Source organism: Enoplosus armatus, chromosome 8 (assembly GCF_043641665.1).
Source record: "Enoplosus armatus isolate fEnoArm2 chromosome 8, fEnoArm2.hap1, whole genome shotgun sequence".
Taxonomy (NCBI): Eukaryota; Metazoa; Chordata; class Actinopteri; order Centrarchiformes; family Enoplosidae; genus Enoplosus; species Enoplosus armatus.
In genome coordinates this window covers 3,423,216-3,439,050 of record NC_092187.1, presented here as the reverse complement: position 1 = coordinate 3,439,050, position 15,835 = coordinate 3,423,216, and the positions used below count along the sequence as shown (strand labels likewise).

The following is a 15,835-nucleotide window of genomic DNA, read 5'->3' as shown; positions in this document are numbered from 1 at the left end:
AAATTATGACCAAAACTGTGAAAACAAGATCCTTTACAATCTGCCTCCAATGCACAAACAACACTTTTAGGCAACAAACATATTGGACAATCATAGGATGGTAGACATTTATTATTCATTGATGGACAGGCTGTGTCACAGAGACATGTCATATCTCGCCATATTTGTTGCTTCAAATTGTCCCTTATTCCTTTTAAAAACATTTTATTTGGATTTAGTTATGATTCACATGTTTCCTGAGTATTATTAATAATCACACCAGAAAAGCACTACAACAATAATTTGGACTGCAATCAAGACTTGATTAAACTGAGTAGGAGCCTCGTGACCAAGGCAACTGATGCGAAATGATGTGAATGTGAGAAATCACTCAACATTTTAACCCAAAAGCCACTATTTGGACTCCATTTGAGATGTTTGTTGCAACACCTTTAAACACAGTTCCTTAGAGAAATCGACTGACGTTGTGTGAGCCACTAACAACCCGCATCACCACAAGATGCCGATGCAACCTTGTCAAACCAAATCAATCTCAAAATGATGGTATGCTCTGGGGCGATAGGCTGATTAGATACTCACAGAGAAGTGTGGTTTAAAAGGAGAAGCACACCAGCAGGCTTACATTGTGTTAACTGGTGCACAAACTGTTTAACAGATTTCATCCACTGGACATTATCGTGGGGAGACACACTTTTGATAATGCTGTGTGACAAAGTGCAGATCACTGAATGAGATAGATCCTGCTAAATACAATAAGAGGCCATACAATAAGCTCGGATACATGTTTGTCATATAGGAGCTAGCTGTTAGAGCCAGGCCCCAGTTACAGCTAATCAGACACAGACGGATTCATGTTCACGCTCGGAAGTCAAGGGATATGCTTATTTCTTATTTCGTTTCGCTGCTTAGATTTCTTTGGCCAAGTCCTCCAATATTCTCTTCATCTGGAGGAAAAAATAGAGAAAGAAAAAGGGAGGGAGGGAAGGAGAGAAAGAGACTGCTTTGAATCCGCATGTAGCCCTTTTGCCTCCTACACCCTGCGTAACATTAATAAAACCGTACAGGGACGTGGTCTTGAACGAAGTCAAACGCCCACAGAGGAATTAGCAGAATCAAGCTGTATGTGCCATTAATAAAATATTGAAGATTATATTTGTGAGTGTGAATACACACATGCAAACGCTCATTACCTCCGGCCATGTGATGAGCCCCACCAGCCTTCCCCTGTCTGCGACAAACAAGGTCTGGGCTCCAAGCAGACTCAGGATACTGTGGGCCTGTGAGGATGCAGAGGAAACTGGATTTGTTATTGCTCACCATGTTGGGTAATGTGCTTCTTCACCTCCTTTAAATGAGGACATTAATACCAATCTCATGTCATTAAACCTGCAATAATAACTGATATTTCTGGCCACTTGAGGGCAGCGGAAACAAGTAGTGAACACTATTTACATGTCATCACCCACATCATCATTCATTCGTCATGTTTGTGTCCAGCTGGCGAATGCAAGTCCAATATTCACTGTCTTTTAGTTCTGTTTTTGGTCTCTACAAACTCCTGAGGGAAATATCCAGCTCTTCAGCTGCTAAATGCTCCACTGTGTTCACCAGCTAGTCTCTGACTTTGTCCGTCTGCCAATGAGCAGAAACTTGATTTAAGCTTTGCATAGAACTGGAAACACAGGAAAACATCTAGCCCGGCTCTGTACGAATTAAGAACTCCACCTAACAACACCTCTGAAGCTAGTATGTTGTACACAAACAAGAAATGCAAAAAACGCCACAATCTATGTTGTGTGCTGCGTAGTGTTGTACTATTCCTTTAAATTCATCTATACTAATGACATTTCCCAAAATGTCCCTACCTCCTGAATGGTGTTGTGAGGTGATAACAGGACAGGGGTCGGGTAAATGTAGCACACCTCATCCAGATGTTTCTCCACAGTCTGCACAGAACAGCACAAACACATTCGCATTTGTATGCATTTACTGTCGGATGCGCAATTGTTTAATTATGACTCGCAGTTGTTTCTGTTTCCTAAAAAACCTGGTTTCATACTTTCCCTAGTGTATTAGGCGGCGCTACAATTCCATAAACCTGATTTTTAAAACAATTTTTGAAAAGCAAGTATTTTTCTATTAGTAGATAATGCTTTAACATGGATGTCAGCTGTCAGAAAATTAGCTTTTACATCAGCCAGTAGTCCCGTCTGTATCCTGCTTCTTCCTCTTATTTGCATCTGTTTTATATTCAGTCAGTGTCAAGCGGACTGTGCAGACATGAACTGCCTTTCAAACAGCATCAGGCAGTTCACCCCACTACTTTTACGTCTGAACCCCGCAGCCACCTGTCTGACTCCATCCAGCCGTTTACCTCAGTCCTACAGTGATGCAGGAACATCAGCAGCTCTGATCGGAGAACAAACCCCAGGAAAATCTGCGACTCTTCAACAGAAGAGAGGAGAGGAAATCAATTTTCTTTGCCACAGTTGGTGCTACAGTTCAGAGTGTGTGCAGCTCTCTAGTGGGCTGTGTGTCGTCTGTTGAAAACATAAAAATTCATCCATGTGATTACTACTGAAAGGCTCAGCTGGCCAGTTGACAATTTTCTCACACTTGTCAGCTCCTTATCGAGGCTCTTTCACACTTCTGAAATGCTGCTACCATTTTTCATCATTTTCTTTTCAGGGGCTCTACGTGTTTGACCAGCATGTAGCTGACGTTTTCTTAAGGATCCTGCTGACGTTGTGCCAATGTTCCATATCCTCAAATATATATTTTTTTTTTTGGTGAGAAGATTTAGACAATATATGACTCCTCTGCCAGATCACTGCGGTAAAACACAATCAAATATCTTTGTCAGCGCACCGTGTGAGTCCACCACAGGGATTTGTGTTTCAGTGCTGGTGTTGACAACATGCTGAATCTCCACTGGCCCAGCTGCTTTCTGAAGCTGCTCTGATTTCACTCCCAGAACCTGTCCGACTGGTGTGGAGGGAAGCCTGCAAAAGAGATGAATCATGTCATACCTGGAACAAAAAAGCCACCGTGGTTGAATTCTAATATAAATATCTGCCTATTTGACGAAGAATCGATTCATCTACGGTGGGCCAACAGGTGAAGTATTTCATCTGACAACAATTCAATACTCATAGACCTCTTTTTATGGAGGTTAATTGTCAAAACGATTCAGGGTAGAGCTTCAAACCATTGAAACATTTTGTTTTTCCAAAGAGACTCTGATAAAAAACATTTATCAACGTAGTTTAAGATGTCTGGCAGACAGTAAGATGACCCACGAGGTGTCTGAGGAATACTTGGAGCCATCTCAGCATGAGTGCTATCAACAAGGAGCGCTGTGGGTAATGACCAGTTGATTTCTTTCTAAACATTTCATTAGGGGCTGAAATCCAGTCTGGGTGAGAAACAAAAGACGAAGAAAAAACCTCAGTGGGGCTTCTAACTGCTATGAACGAGGCAGTATGCGCAGTTCATGTCATATGTTCGTCTCATTTTCCTTGACGTTTTACATGTTGATTATATTTTTCAACGTACTCCCATCAGACAAATTCTCTACATTTTTTATGTAACCTTCAAACTGTACATTTACGTCTTTAAACAGTGTTTTCAGAGAATATTTACTCATATTGGAATGTGAGGAAAACGACTGATCGCAAGCTTTGATAGCTCGTCAGTGACACTGGTGGATTATTAACCTGGGTGGTAATACTGGAAAATAGTGGGGAATGTTTTTTTTTTATTATAGGTCAGCACTGCTCCCAGTAGACCACGCACACCGAAATGGACAATCCACATATTTCTGAATGTATAACAAATGGTGCAATACCCACACCTCTCTGAGTGCAATCCAGTATAATCCCTTTACCTGTATTTCTTTCGTTACTATGAATTTGTAAATTTGTAAATTATAGTTGTTTTTTTAGTTTTAGTAGCTTTCTTATAACAATCTTTATTGTTTCTATTTATTATATCTCGATTCTCTACTTATGTCTCTATTGCACTATCCTGTGTCCTGCTGTAACACTGCAAGTTAACACCGCTGAGGGATTAATAAAGATTAATTATCTTATCTTATCTGTAGTGCAAAGACCACACCAATAAACAAAATTGTTGGAGAGATGAAGTGTAGAGTAAGTAAGTGTTCTTATTTGGCCACATTTGCATGTGGTAATGGAAAAAGAAATGGTCCTCGTAAGTGAATATTCAGGCAGGCCTGTCCGTACGTGAATTCCTCCCCGAGCTTCATGCATTGAAGATGCTTTACTTTAAGATATCAGAAATGTCCTCATACAATGCTATTTTCTGTCTACTTCTGCAACAGTAAGAAGGTTTTCCTCCCTCAGAGCACAAATAGAGAATAACAGATTCGTAGGCGGTGGGGGTTCTTGATCAATACCAGTGACTCAGCCTTTACTTGGCTGGCTGCTAGCTGTTAAAAGTCCATCCTTCTACCTGCAGTGTTGCTGTGAGTGAGCATCAGGTATCACAATACTTTTCAGTCCAGAAGGTTAAACTTGTCTTTATCCTGCTTATTCTATTGTGAAAAGGTCAATTACTAAATGTCAATTATGGGTCACTGAGACCCAGGTAAGGGAATAAGAGGTGTGTGGAGGAAGCTTCTAATGTCCTTACCACTAGTGGCTCGAACAACCTGAGGTTTAGCCCGGGAGTTGCTAGACGAATTTGGCATCATGTTACAGAAGTCTCGCGGTGCTTTAAAGCGAATGTTTAATGCTAGTATGCAATATTTAGGATGTTAGCATTACCGTTAGTATGGCAATAGGCTACCATTTGTTAGCATTAACCTCAAGGTACAGCTGAGGCTAACAGAAATTTGGTCATAGCTTTTGAGTCATCCTGTCGGATGAAATGTTGGACAGCTGGACCTTTTGACTGATCGTTGGCACTACATTAAAAGTCAGGGGATCATCTGAGTCTTTAAGATGTATCCTCTGGATCTCTAACAAATGTAATGGCATCCACCCAACATTTGTTGAAATATTTCACTCTGAACCAGTGTTGGACCAACAACACACCAACACTGTCACGCCTAGAGCCACCATTAGCATGGCTGAAAATCAACTATCACGAACTCCAGCTATCGATCCGATCTTTTTCCCCCACTGCTCTCATATTCAGTGGAAACAAGATATGTGTTGCATAAGAATTTAAAATCTCGGATGCACATTGTGAAGTGATAATAGGCCGTTGGCATTTTCTGAAGTAGGGATAAGCAGTAACAAAAAACACAGAGTGTCATCCCAGAACTTGGTGTATTCCTTCGATCAATCTGTTTTTACTTACCGGGGGCATGCTTTCATCAGAGAGGGCAGGTGTGGGAGTCTCTTGCTGATAGAGAGCGCATCGTAGAAAGACGGGCGGCGTCCGGACTGAGCCAGGGCATTGGCCAGCAGAGTGGCGAGGAGGATGGGTACAGCATGGCTGAACTGGCCAGTTAGCTCTAAAGCCAGGAGCGCTGGGGACATGGTGTGTGTCACAGCCCCGGAGAAGGCTGCTGCACCTACAAGGAAGGAACCATATTAAGGTACTAATGAATCTAAACTATAGTTAGCAGTATCTTTATCAGTTAAGCAGTATTCTATCAAACATGACATACATATATAGTATAAGCCAGTTAGTTATGTAATAGTTTGTCAGTATTACCCTGGTTGTCACTCGGAACCCAAGTTCAATCTAATGCAACATTTTAGCAGATTTACATCAACATAATACTGTTTCAAAGGGTTTTTACATACTGATATGAAATACTGAACATTTGCAATTTTCTGGAAGAAGTTTACATAAAAATCTATAAAAATATTAGCTCTCGGCAGAGTTGGTGCACAAATAAGAATTACACTGGTTAGTACAACATTCAGAATAGGTTATGGTATATTAAAGATGGATATAAACACTGCAGATATACAGGCAAGACTGCATGTCATCACTGTTTATACCAGCAAGTGCGTAACCCCCAGGATTTATAGGAGCCCACTGCTGGCCTGAAGTCACTCCACTGGAAGACACATAAGCTACTCCTTCTCCAAGCAAACGGCCCAAAGTTGCCCCTGAAAAACAGCGATTTAAATGAACACATGAAGAGTTTCTCTGTCTTTATATTTCAGTTTACTCTCGAATTGTCACATTCTGGTGAGAAAACGCAGCAAGACAAATTCCTCATACTTCAGTTCAAACTTGTGCCAGTCAGGTATTCTGCAAAACAAGTCCAAATCCTTTCTCTTCACTCACCGTAGACAAACACTGGCATGAAGTACCCAGCTGGCAGAGGCAGAGTGCAAGCGAGGACCAACATCCACATCTCAGAACCAACAACAGAGACACAGACTGTCAAATCCCTCCTCGGCATCCGAACAGCCACAACAGCTCAACTAGCACATGTTGCACAGCAGATGAGTCACTGTCAATCTGCCTTTGCACTGCTCCCAAATCAGTTTTGCACAAATACATATTGAATCATGCCAATTTGCATTTCACATTTGCGTATGGTGATGGGAGAAAAGACAAAGTCATGATAAGTGGATCTTACTGAGTGGGTCCTGGAAAAGGATGCATTTGAGATGCTTTACTTTGACTGGAATAAGAAATATCCACACACAATGCTATTTTTTTTCCCTGCGACAGTAAGCACGGTTTTCCTTCCACTTGGAGTACAAATGAGAATAATGGATATGTGGGTGGTTGATTGGGTTCTTGATCAGTACCAGAGATTTTTTTGCTAAAATCCATCACAATCCATCCATCCATCCTTCACGTGCAGTATTGCTTATGAGTGGGCATCAGGTATCAAACGACATTTCAGCCTGAAAGGTTAAACAGTCTTTAGCTCGCTCACTCTACTGTGAAAATGTTAATTACTGTATGGGCCACTGTTACCCAAGGGAACCAGAGGAGTGGGTGGCTGAGCTTGGTGCCTCGTTACGATTCCTGTTGGTTATCAGCGCATGTAGACAGAGATAAAGGACTCCGTAATTGGCCTTCCATTGTGTTTACCTTCATGAGCAGAAAGACGGCCAAAGAAAGGTAGACAGGACTCCCTGATGAGCTCCACTCCAACAAAGGCTCGGGCCCCAGTTGAACAGAGGCATTGTGGTATTGCGAGCTCCACTGTCTGCTCTCCAGCAAGGAGGTGAGGAGCTGCTTCATTGTGAGCTGTGAAAGAGATTACTGCAACTCAGACTACTGTCTGAACCCAAGAAAAACTGGAACGAAACAATGGATGAACATTAAAGGACAAGGCTGGCATTGCTCTATGTTTTTATTGGCAACAAGTCTCATGAAAAGACAAGACAATCAATTGGTCTGTCTCTCAATCCTTAAGACTTCCCTACCCTGTCTCTGGAGCTCAACCCCAACCCCATTTGTTCCCACTGAAGGTGTAAATCTTAAAGAATGGCTCACAAATATACAGTCTCAGGGAATCTAATCTACCTTGACCGGTAGTCAATCATGGATTAGATTGACGCATGTTTCTGCAAGTTAATTTACAAAATACCATCTCTCCTAGCAACCACCACTGCAGCTTCCGTGAACACTGAAAGTGACGTTGCTTGGACGGACATGTTACTGATCGGTGACAAAAACACTATGTCTGGCTGAATCATGAAGTGAAAACAAAACGTAAATGTAGTCTGATTATCAGCAGTTTTTAGCAAATGTTACTCAAACAGGAGTAAATAGTACATTTGTTTGGGACTATCATCTGCTGTGGATGAATATACATTCTTTGCGCAGGAGGATGTGTGAAGGACCAACTCAAATTAAACTAGTGTGGTTCAGTAATGTGTTTCTAACAGTTTTTCCGTCAACAATGGAGTTCCACGGCACAGAGGAATGAGGTTTTGGGCTTGGTCTTTGCGTAGGATTTGTTATCAACATGACACATATAGAATATCTCCAGCCTTATTCTTTAAAGGCACAATCTGTCATTCATGTGCCAAAATCAAAACATTAGCTGCTGAATTACTATTATTATTATTATTATTATTATCATTATTATCATTATTATTATGTAAAACATTGGGGCAAAACACTTTTAATGATAATCAGTTGAGAAACAACACAATTCCCACCTTGGAAGCCATATATTGACCAGCACAGTGGGGAAATGTCAGAGATGCCAGGAGGAAGGCCACCATGCCTGAGTATAGACCCTTCCTGCAGAGAGGTATTCACATATACAGGCACCACTGTTATAATGTTGCTTCTATTTTTCACTTTTAAGTCTTCGACCACTCTCTGTGACCTCATCAGAAGAAACATTAGCACTAGACCTGCTCTTGTCTTTTTCCGATCTATGCTTTCAAAGGTTTACATTGTTTTACACTACTTACATCTGCTTCTACTAAACAACTGAAATAGATTTCAGAGTATAGAGTATAGATAAGATCACCAATTCATTTAAAACCATTTAAACGTGGCTCGAAAGGCCCAGCACAATCATTTATCACATTTTGTGCTATACATCATTTATTTTTATTTATTAATATCTCTGTGGGAAAATGGATTCAGGAGGTAACAGATTTGTTTTTGTGTTATGTTAATTATCCTTAAAAGAAGCACACCATGTTTTCGGGACATGTTTTGGCCCATCAATGTGCTTGAATCGGTGCTCCACCCAAAATCTCATAAATCTGTCTTACACTGCAGATGACTCATCACTGCATCACAATCTGGCTTTCGCACTGTAAAGGGCTCTCACTCTGTCGTCAGCATCTTGATGAAGACCGGGTTTGTTTTGGAGAATTGCAGGATCCACCGATGGCAGGAAAGGTAGCAGCAGCTCACAGCCCCACACAGCAGCCTGTTTCCAGACAGAAAGCCGACTCAGAGAGAGGCTGATTTTAACCCAGGTGGCAGTAGACTATCGGAAGTCATTAGACATGGGGAGGTGAGGATGTTTATGATGATGAGGAGGCCAGGAAATGATTGGTATTAGAAAAAAAACCTCTGAATACTAATTAGAATAGGAGGAAAACATAGCAGAACTGGCCAAATACTTTTCATTGTGACTGATATGAATATGAATACCAAATGTCATTGTGACTGATATGAATACCAAATGTCATTGTGACTGATATGAATATGATATCAGATGTCATATGTCAATCGAGGACATGTTTAACTATGCAGATGCTGTCAAAAATAAACTCACCCCAGAAAAGCAAAGAGCACAATCTCCAGTGGGTAGAAAGGTAAAGCAGTGGGGAAATTAGTTTTGAACAACGCCTGAAGAGTCTCTGTGGAAACAAAACAAATTGGAGTCATCCCTCCAATTTCTCCCCCAGCCTTTTGAAAATCTAATCTTCTCTCAGTCTATTGTATTGAGATTTTATTGAAATTTAGTCTCAGTTTAAATGTTTCTGCCAATTTAAGCTGATGTTCCCAGTAATTGTCATGACAAGTAATTAGATAGCTGTCGACATCACTGACCAGCTAAAATGATCCAAGTATTACGTTTACTTCAATTGTGTCAGCCTACTTTGAAATGCTTGAACAAACTCAATTTAAAAAAATGTGCCTTTTAATGTGACCATGCTTACTGGCAGACATATATACAGAATAAAATGAATGAAATGTTAGACCTTTTATAAACTGAGAGGGTTGTCTGTTGATTTCAGTATATACACTATATGGCCAAAAGTAAGTGGACAATGTGGAAACATTACAGCCATTTGTGGCGGTTGAACATTTCATTCCAAAGCTATAACAGCTCCCACTCTTTGTAACCTGTAATTTGCTACCACACCAAACCATTTCTTTATGGACCTGGCACTGTCATGTTGAAACAGGAATGGGCCTTCCCCAAACTGTTGCCACAAACTTGGAAGCACACAATTCAAAGATATCATTATATGCTGTCGCATTAAGATTTCCCTCAATTGAAAATATGAAAACAAAAAGTGTGTAGGTGGACAAGGGTGTTATACATACGTTTGGCCATGTAGTGCGTGAATCCACACATATCTTACTTAGGTCATGTTATTGGGTTTCTAGCCCCTTTTCCTCACATCATTGTGTCAGTAGCCCTAAAGTGAACCTTCTCCTTGTTGACCATGAGGGGGCAAGTGCTGATCAGGCCTTCCATTACCTCCATCTCCACTCCACACTGAGAAGAGGCGGAAGGTCAACGCCCCGCAGGCGGCTGAGAAGAAACATGGGGTGTAATGCCTCAGGGAAAAGTGAGAGCACATCACTTCCACACTGAACAGCACACCTACAGGCGGGGGGGGGGAGATAAAACATCAAAAAACAGCAGTATGTATTCTAAACTATAAAGAACAGAACTCTTAAGACAACAGTAAAAAACATATTATTATGCCTGCATGTGTGGCAAAAGGAAAAGGAAATATGAAAAGATGCTTCAAAAAAGATGTTTCAAATGTTAAAAGACAGTCTAATGTTTTATGTCAATTATAATTATGACATTTTTAATCTATTTTACAGTGTGAACGGATACGGAGTTTGAACCTGGGGTGCTGAACACCCAACAAGGTTGCAAAAATAGAACCAAAATATTAGGCAGAGAGGTAATCAAAGGAGGAAGAGGTGAGGGAAAAAGACATAAACATGATGGAGGAGCCGAGGTGTGAGGGAGGATAAAAGGGAAGTGCAAATATGTGAAGCTAGAGGGAGGGAAGTGAGAAGTGGAAATGCATTAACCAGAGAAGTGTGAGAAGGACAGATATAGTGCAAGAAAATACATAAAAACCAAGGATCCACAATGCTAAACCTTTACTGGCTGTCTCACCGCTGATGGGAGCTCCGAAGCAGCTGGCTACCCCGACTGCAGCAGCTACAACCAGCATTTCTTCAGCAGCCTTTTCCTTAAAGATAAATGTTATGTCATGTGCTGTCTTTTCAGATCTTGATATCCTATGGAAAGTGACAGTAACATTTTCATTCTCATTGCTCCACACCTGGGGAAGAAATTAAGTTTGCCTTTTTCCTTGAGTCGAGATTATTTGGTCAAATTACTACTTTTAAGGTAAAGATTCAACTTTCACACTCAACATTAGCATTTATTGAGAGTTGTGTTCTACGGCAACATGTCAAATGTGAGTCCAATGTTCACTCTCCTTTTAGAGTCCTGCTGGGCAGGTAGTGTATAGTGGATTTATATAACTTTTATTGCTGAAAACAGCTGTTAGCTACTGCTGGAAACAAGGTTGAAGAGAGCAGGTTTAGAGAAAACCAAAACAATGAGCTAAAAGAGGCCAAAAAGCGCCACAGAGCTACGGGGAACTGACGAGTCTGGTGAAAATTCCCCAATTCACATTTGACACATTGTTAATATAAAAATATTGATAAGTACAGCTTTAGGATTTATGACAGAGGTTTTTATTTATGACAGACAAAATGCTCTAAATAATAGTACAACTATAAATGCGTGTAAAGTGGGTAAATCCTTCACTACTTTTGAAATACTTTACTGTGGTTTACCTTCTTATTGGCTTGTATAAGAGTGCAGAGGTTGCTCAGGTAGGCTCCAACCATGGTGGAAAGATGGACAAACGGACCCTGATTTCCAGAGACAAACATAGAGAACTGGTTTCATAACTCATAATGATGCAGACAACACACAATTAAGAAATTGTTGCATATCATAGTTGACAAACTGGTATACAGAGACGTCTCTCACCACTTTGCCCAGGAAAACAGTGCTGCCGGCTGCCAGTGTACAGATAAGGCCCAGGAACTTGGTAAACATATTAGTGAGAGACAAGTAATGAGGCATTTCAATACCGGCCAGCATGGTTCTCACCTCTGGTATCCCAGAACCTGAGGAGGAGTAGCAACAGCACAAGATTTTTGAATCAGTGAATACACAGGAATGATTTCAGAATAATTAAATAGAGGCTAAGGGGATGACAGGGTTTTCAATTACAATCAACACAAAACCGAGTTGAAAAGGAAGCACGATTTAGTTTGTGATTGGTAAAGGTGTGTCGTCATAACTACATATCATGTTTTCAGGCTTCAGGCAGGGCGAGGTCCCCTCTGAAAGGTGGATCTATGTTCTCTTCGTTCATATCACATCGCACCATGCCTTCTCCTGCACTGCCTCCGACAGCAGCATACACCAACATTCGAAAAAAAACAGCATATACTTCAAAGATTTTCTATCAGACAGATAAAATCATGGTTGACTTTTCATGCTGTACGTCTCAATTTAGCACTCACTGAATTTTAAAGATAATATCACAGTTGCTTTTTCTCAGTGTCATTATATAGGAAAGAAAGATGTTTCTAAACATCGATTAAATCAAGACGTATGTCTCTGTTCTTCACTTGTGGGCCACTGAAGAGGGAAACCCATTTGATGATGCTGTATCTTGCAGTGTGCTATCAAATTACAATGTAGGCTTACAAAAAGTTATGCAAAGTAGTTGTCTGAGCTTCTTTGTTCAGGTTCTAGTCTATAGCTATATACCTTCCATAATAATGAGTAACTCGTGCCATTTATAGTTTCACTTATATTTTGGCCAGAATTCCTTCTTTTCCATTCAGGCTACCCAGCTAGCATTTTCTGCTACTTTTATGGTTTTAAACCAAAAAGCTAAAAGGAAAATATTGAATCTACATTTAGCAGGAATAATCTCATACTTAACCCTGCAATAATTGATTTGGTAGCCACTTGGGGGCAGTGGAAGCAAGCTGTAAACACAACACTGACACATTAGCGCCTTTGAAGTTGATATGGCAAACGTGTTCTCCTTTTAGCGCTGTTTTGGTCAACATCAACCCCTGAGGGAAATATCTGGCTATTTAGCAGCTACACTGTTGCTAATTTTGTCTGTCTGCCATTTGGCACTGGGCACGTAGCGTGAAGTGGGTTTTTAGCTATGGACCTCAAACTCCAGTCTGGGAAGTTTTTTTGGCAAACTTTATAACTGTTGCTGGACAGACCTGTGGAGAAGGGACAGATGTTGTGGGAGAATGATGATGCGACGGCACAGAGGCATGCTGGGTACAGAGTCCAGCAGAAGAACTGCAGCAGACTATTGCCCTCCAGCTTCATATAAAGCCACTGGTGAGCTACAAGTGGAATGAGAGAGAAACATTTATGATCTGTGTCCTCACTCAGATTGTATACTGTAAATCAATGTGTGTGTGTGTGTGTATGTATGGCCTTGTATTACTCATGTTGTGGGGACATAAATCTGTTTTCACAGTCACATTGTGGGGACTCGCCTTCCTTTTGGGGACAAACAGAAGTCCCTATAATGTAAATCATTCAATTTTAGGGTGAAGACTTTGGTTCTGAAGTGATGGAAACATGACTGCGTGTGTGTGTGAGTGTGTGTGTGTGTGTGTGTGTGTGTGTGTGTGTGTGTGTACACCTCTCAGCAGCTTTGTTACGCTGAGGTCCATGAGGAAGCTGAGGATGGCAGTCAAAATGCCAAGTGCAGCGTAGCCATACCACTCCATCCCACATGCTGTTCCCAAGCAACACCTTAGCTTCAACAGCCACTCTGTGGACACAGGCGTGTGGGTCAGCCTTCCTAAAGTTTAATCTGGGTCTCAGACATTGAAGTTAAATACCATTTATTGAGAAACATCCCTACCCAGCTTATAGCCCTGTAGCTGTTCACACAAGTTCTACTTTTGTTTCCACTATTCTCCGTTTGGGAATGAGTTCTTGGAACTACATTTTGGCACTGCTGCTGTTCTGCTGTCAAGCAGATGTGTCTTCACTTAACAACAAGGGCGACCACAGTAACCACAATTTGACTATTGCATCTGTATCAGTATTCAATACTTTATAGAATAAGAAAAATAGAGAGCGCTTGTTGGATGGACAAAGATATCCAGGCCTTCATTAGTAGTTGGGGAAAGAAAATCAATTACAGTATCAGCGCTGTACTTCCTTCTTTATCGTCTGTTCCACAACTGCTTACTTCACTCGCCTATATTTGCAGAACTTGGCTTGTAAAATGTATTGGAAACACAAGGAAGAACTGAGTACCGAGGCCTCACAAGGTTCTTCAAAGGTTAAGGTTATGCTAAGCCCCAGTTTTTGTAAAAAAAAAAAAAGCACATGTCCAGAGTATGCAACAGATCGTGCTTATGTATGAATGGATAATGAACATTAACAAAATAGAAATCTCTACTGAGGAAGACAGTCACAATCTGTAACACTTAAATCAAAAATACACATTTCAATAGTATTACATATTATCGTATTATCTTGTAGAATACTGATTGTGTTGTCCTTGAACTCATGAATAATCTATGACTCCTCAGATTAAGGTCAAACTAAGATCAAGGTCTTGTTTGACATCACATGCATGATGCAGATTGGCTTTGTAATAGCTACCCTCTGACATATTGATCGAGTCAGTATTGATCACATTCTAAGGATTTTTCTGTTCAGTCTGACCTTTGACAATTGCACGGGTCCGTCTGCATGGTTTCCATGCGTCAGCAAGGAGCAGAATCTTATTATGGGATGTCTCTGATTGATTTTCTCGCTCCCAGTTGTTGTTCTCTCCGACGGTTTCACTCCCAGGAGCCTCATCCAGGCCATTCATTTTGTCTTGGAAGTGTTTGTTTTACTGTGTGATTAATACAGTCTCAAACAAACACTGAGGCTCAATAAAGATAGTAAAAAACGTATTAATGTACTGATGCAGGCTGTCATTGCTATAGCTTCTGCAAAATACAAATAGAAGACAGGTAAACTTACCTTCTAGTTGCACTGGAAGTGTTATATCTGTCCGTATGGTTATATGTGTGTGTGTAGTGTGGGTGTGTTGGTACCACCACTGACCTCTATTAAGGATTAGCATAGAAGTGATGGTGTGGTCATGGTTGAAAGGGTAGCTAATATTAACTCTTTGGAGGAACATTGGTAAGTGCCCTTCATCTGTGATTGCAGAAACGCAATGTGAGAGATAGAGATAATTTCATGCTTCGCAGTTTTTTAATAGATTTTTGGTGATAGTATCAAACAAAATAATTAATCTCGTAATACCTGTTCCAGTTTAGTATAATCCCATAAATGTAAACATGAGCTATAACAGCTGGTACTTGTAATGACAACTGGTAATTATAATCATAATATATCTATCTGACAGATATATTATAGATATATATTGTCAAACTATGATTCCCAAGGTCAAGACGGAACTAGTCTGAGCACAAAGCCTTATATTTCGATATATCATGGGGATACCTTGAAGCCATAAAGGCATGAGGCACAGATGCTTTAAACAGACCAGAATTCACAGAGTTGTAGAAGAAAAAATAAAAAATTACAAAATTAAATTTACAATAAAGATTTAAACGTTTTATTATGATTATCTGTCCTCCTGTATTACCACCTTCCTTATGTTAGTGATTAGCTTCAAAGACACACAGAACAATACGTTCAACATGAAACAACAATCATGAATCCTCTAAATGTCCAACACTTTGTAGGTAATCAAGGTTTCGCTTTTTGAATTCCTCTGGCCTGCTCAAGGTCAAGCTAATCATTGTTCAGATCCTGGAACACACACACACACACACGCACACACACACACACACACACACACACACACATGCACAGACTAAATTAGCCTCTGTGTGTGTTTATTTTCCTCAGATCCGCCTCCCTTTTAGGATTTCAGTTAGCACTTGTGTTATTATAGAGGTTTGAGGTGCGTGCTGCGAGCATCATAGTCACACATACAGACTGCTTCCCTCAGTATAAAAACTTGTTTCCATGGGAACAGCACACATGGTGACGAGAGAGCCAGACACGGAGGTTACTTTCCTCTCATAAACAATCATCGCTGACAACCTGAGAAGT

At 40.6% G+C, this 15,835-nt stretch overlaps 1 protein-coding gene across 1 annotated transcript; it reads right to left on the bottom strand.

The window, feature by feature from the left end:
* Window positions 1-905: 905 nt before the first annotated feature.
* Window positions 906-14,908, bottom strand: clcnk (chloride channel K). The gene is given in 22 exon segments (XM_070910944.1): window positions 906-944; window positions 1,191-1,277; window positions 1,866-1,946; window positions 2,375-2,445; window positions 2,869-3,002; window positions 5,326-5,542; window positions 5,979-6,089; window positions 6,271-6,340; window positions 7,033-7,191; window positions 8,112-8,196; window positions 8,741-8,842; window positions 9,194-9,278; window positions 10,130-10,255; window positions 10,790-10,865; window positions 11,482-11,559; window positions 11,681-11,820; window positions 12,949-13,077; window positions 13,383-13,514; window positions 14,423-14,581; window positions 14,736-14,781; window positions 14,784-14,842; window positions 14,845-14,908. Coding segments are annotated over 22 exon segments (2,250 nt in total).
* Between the last annotated feature and the right edge of the window lie 927 nt (window positions 14,909-15,835).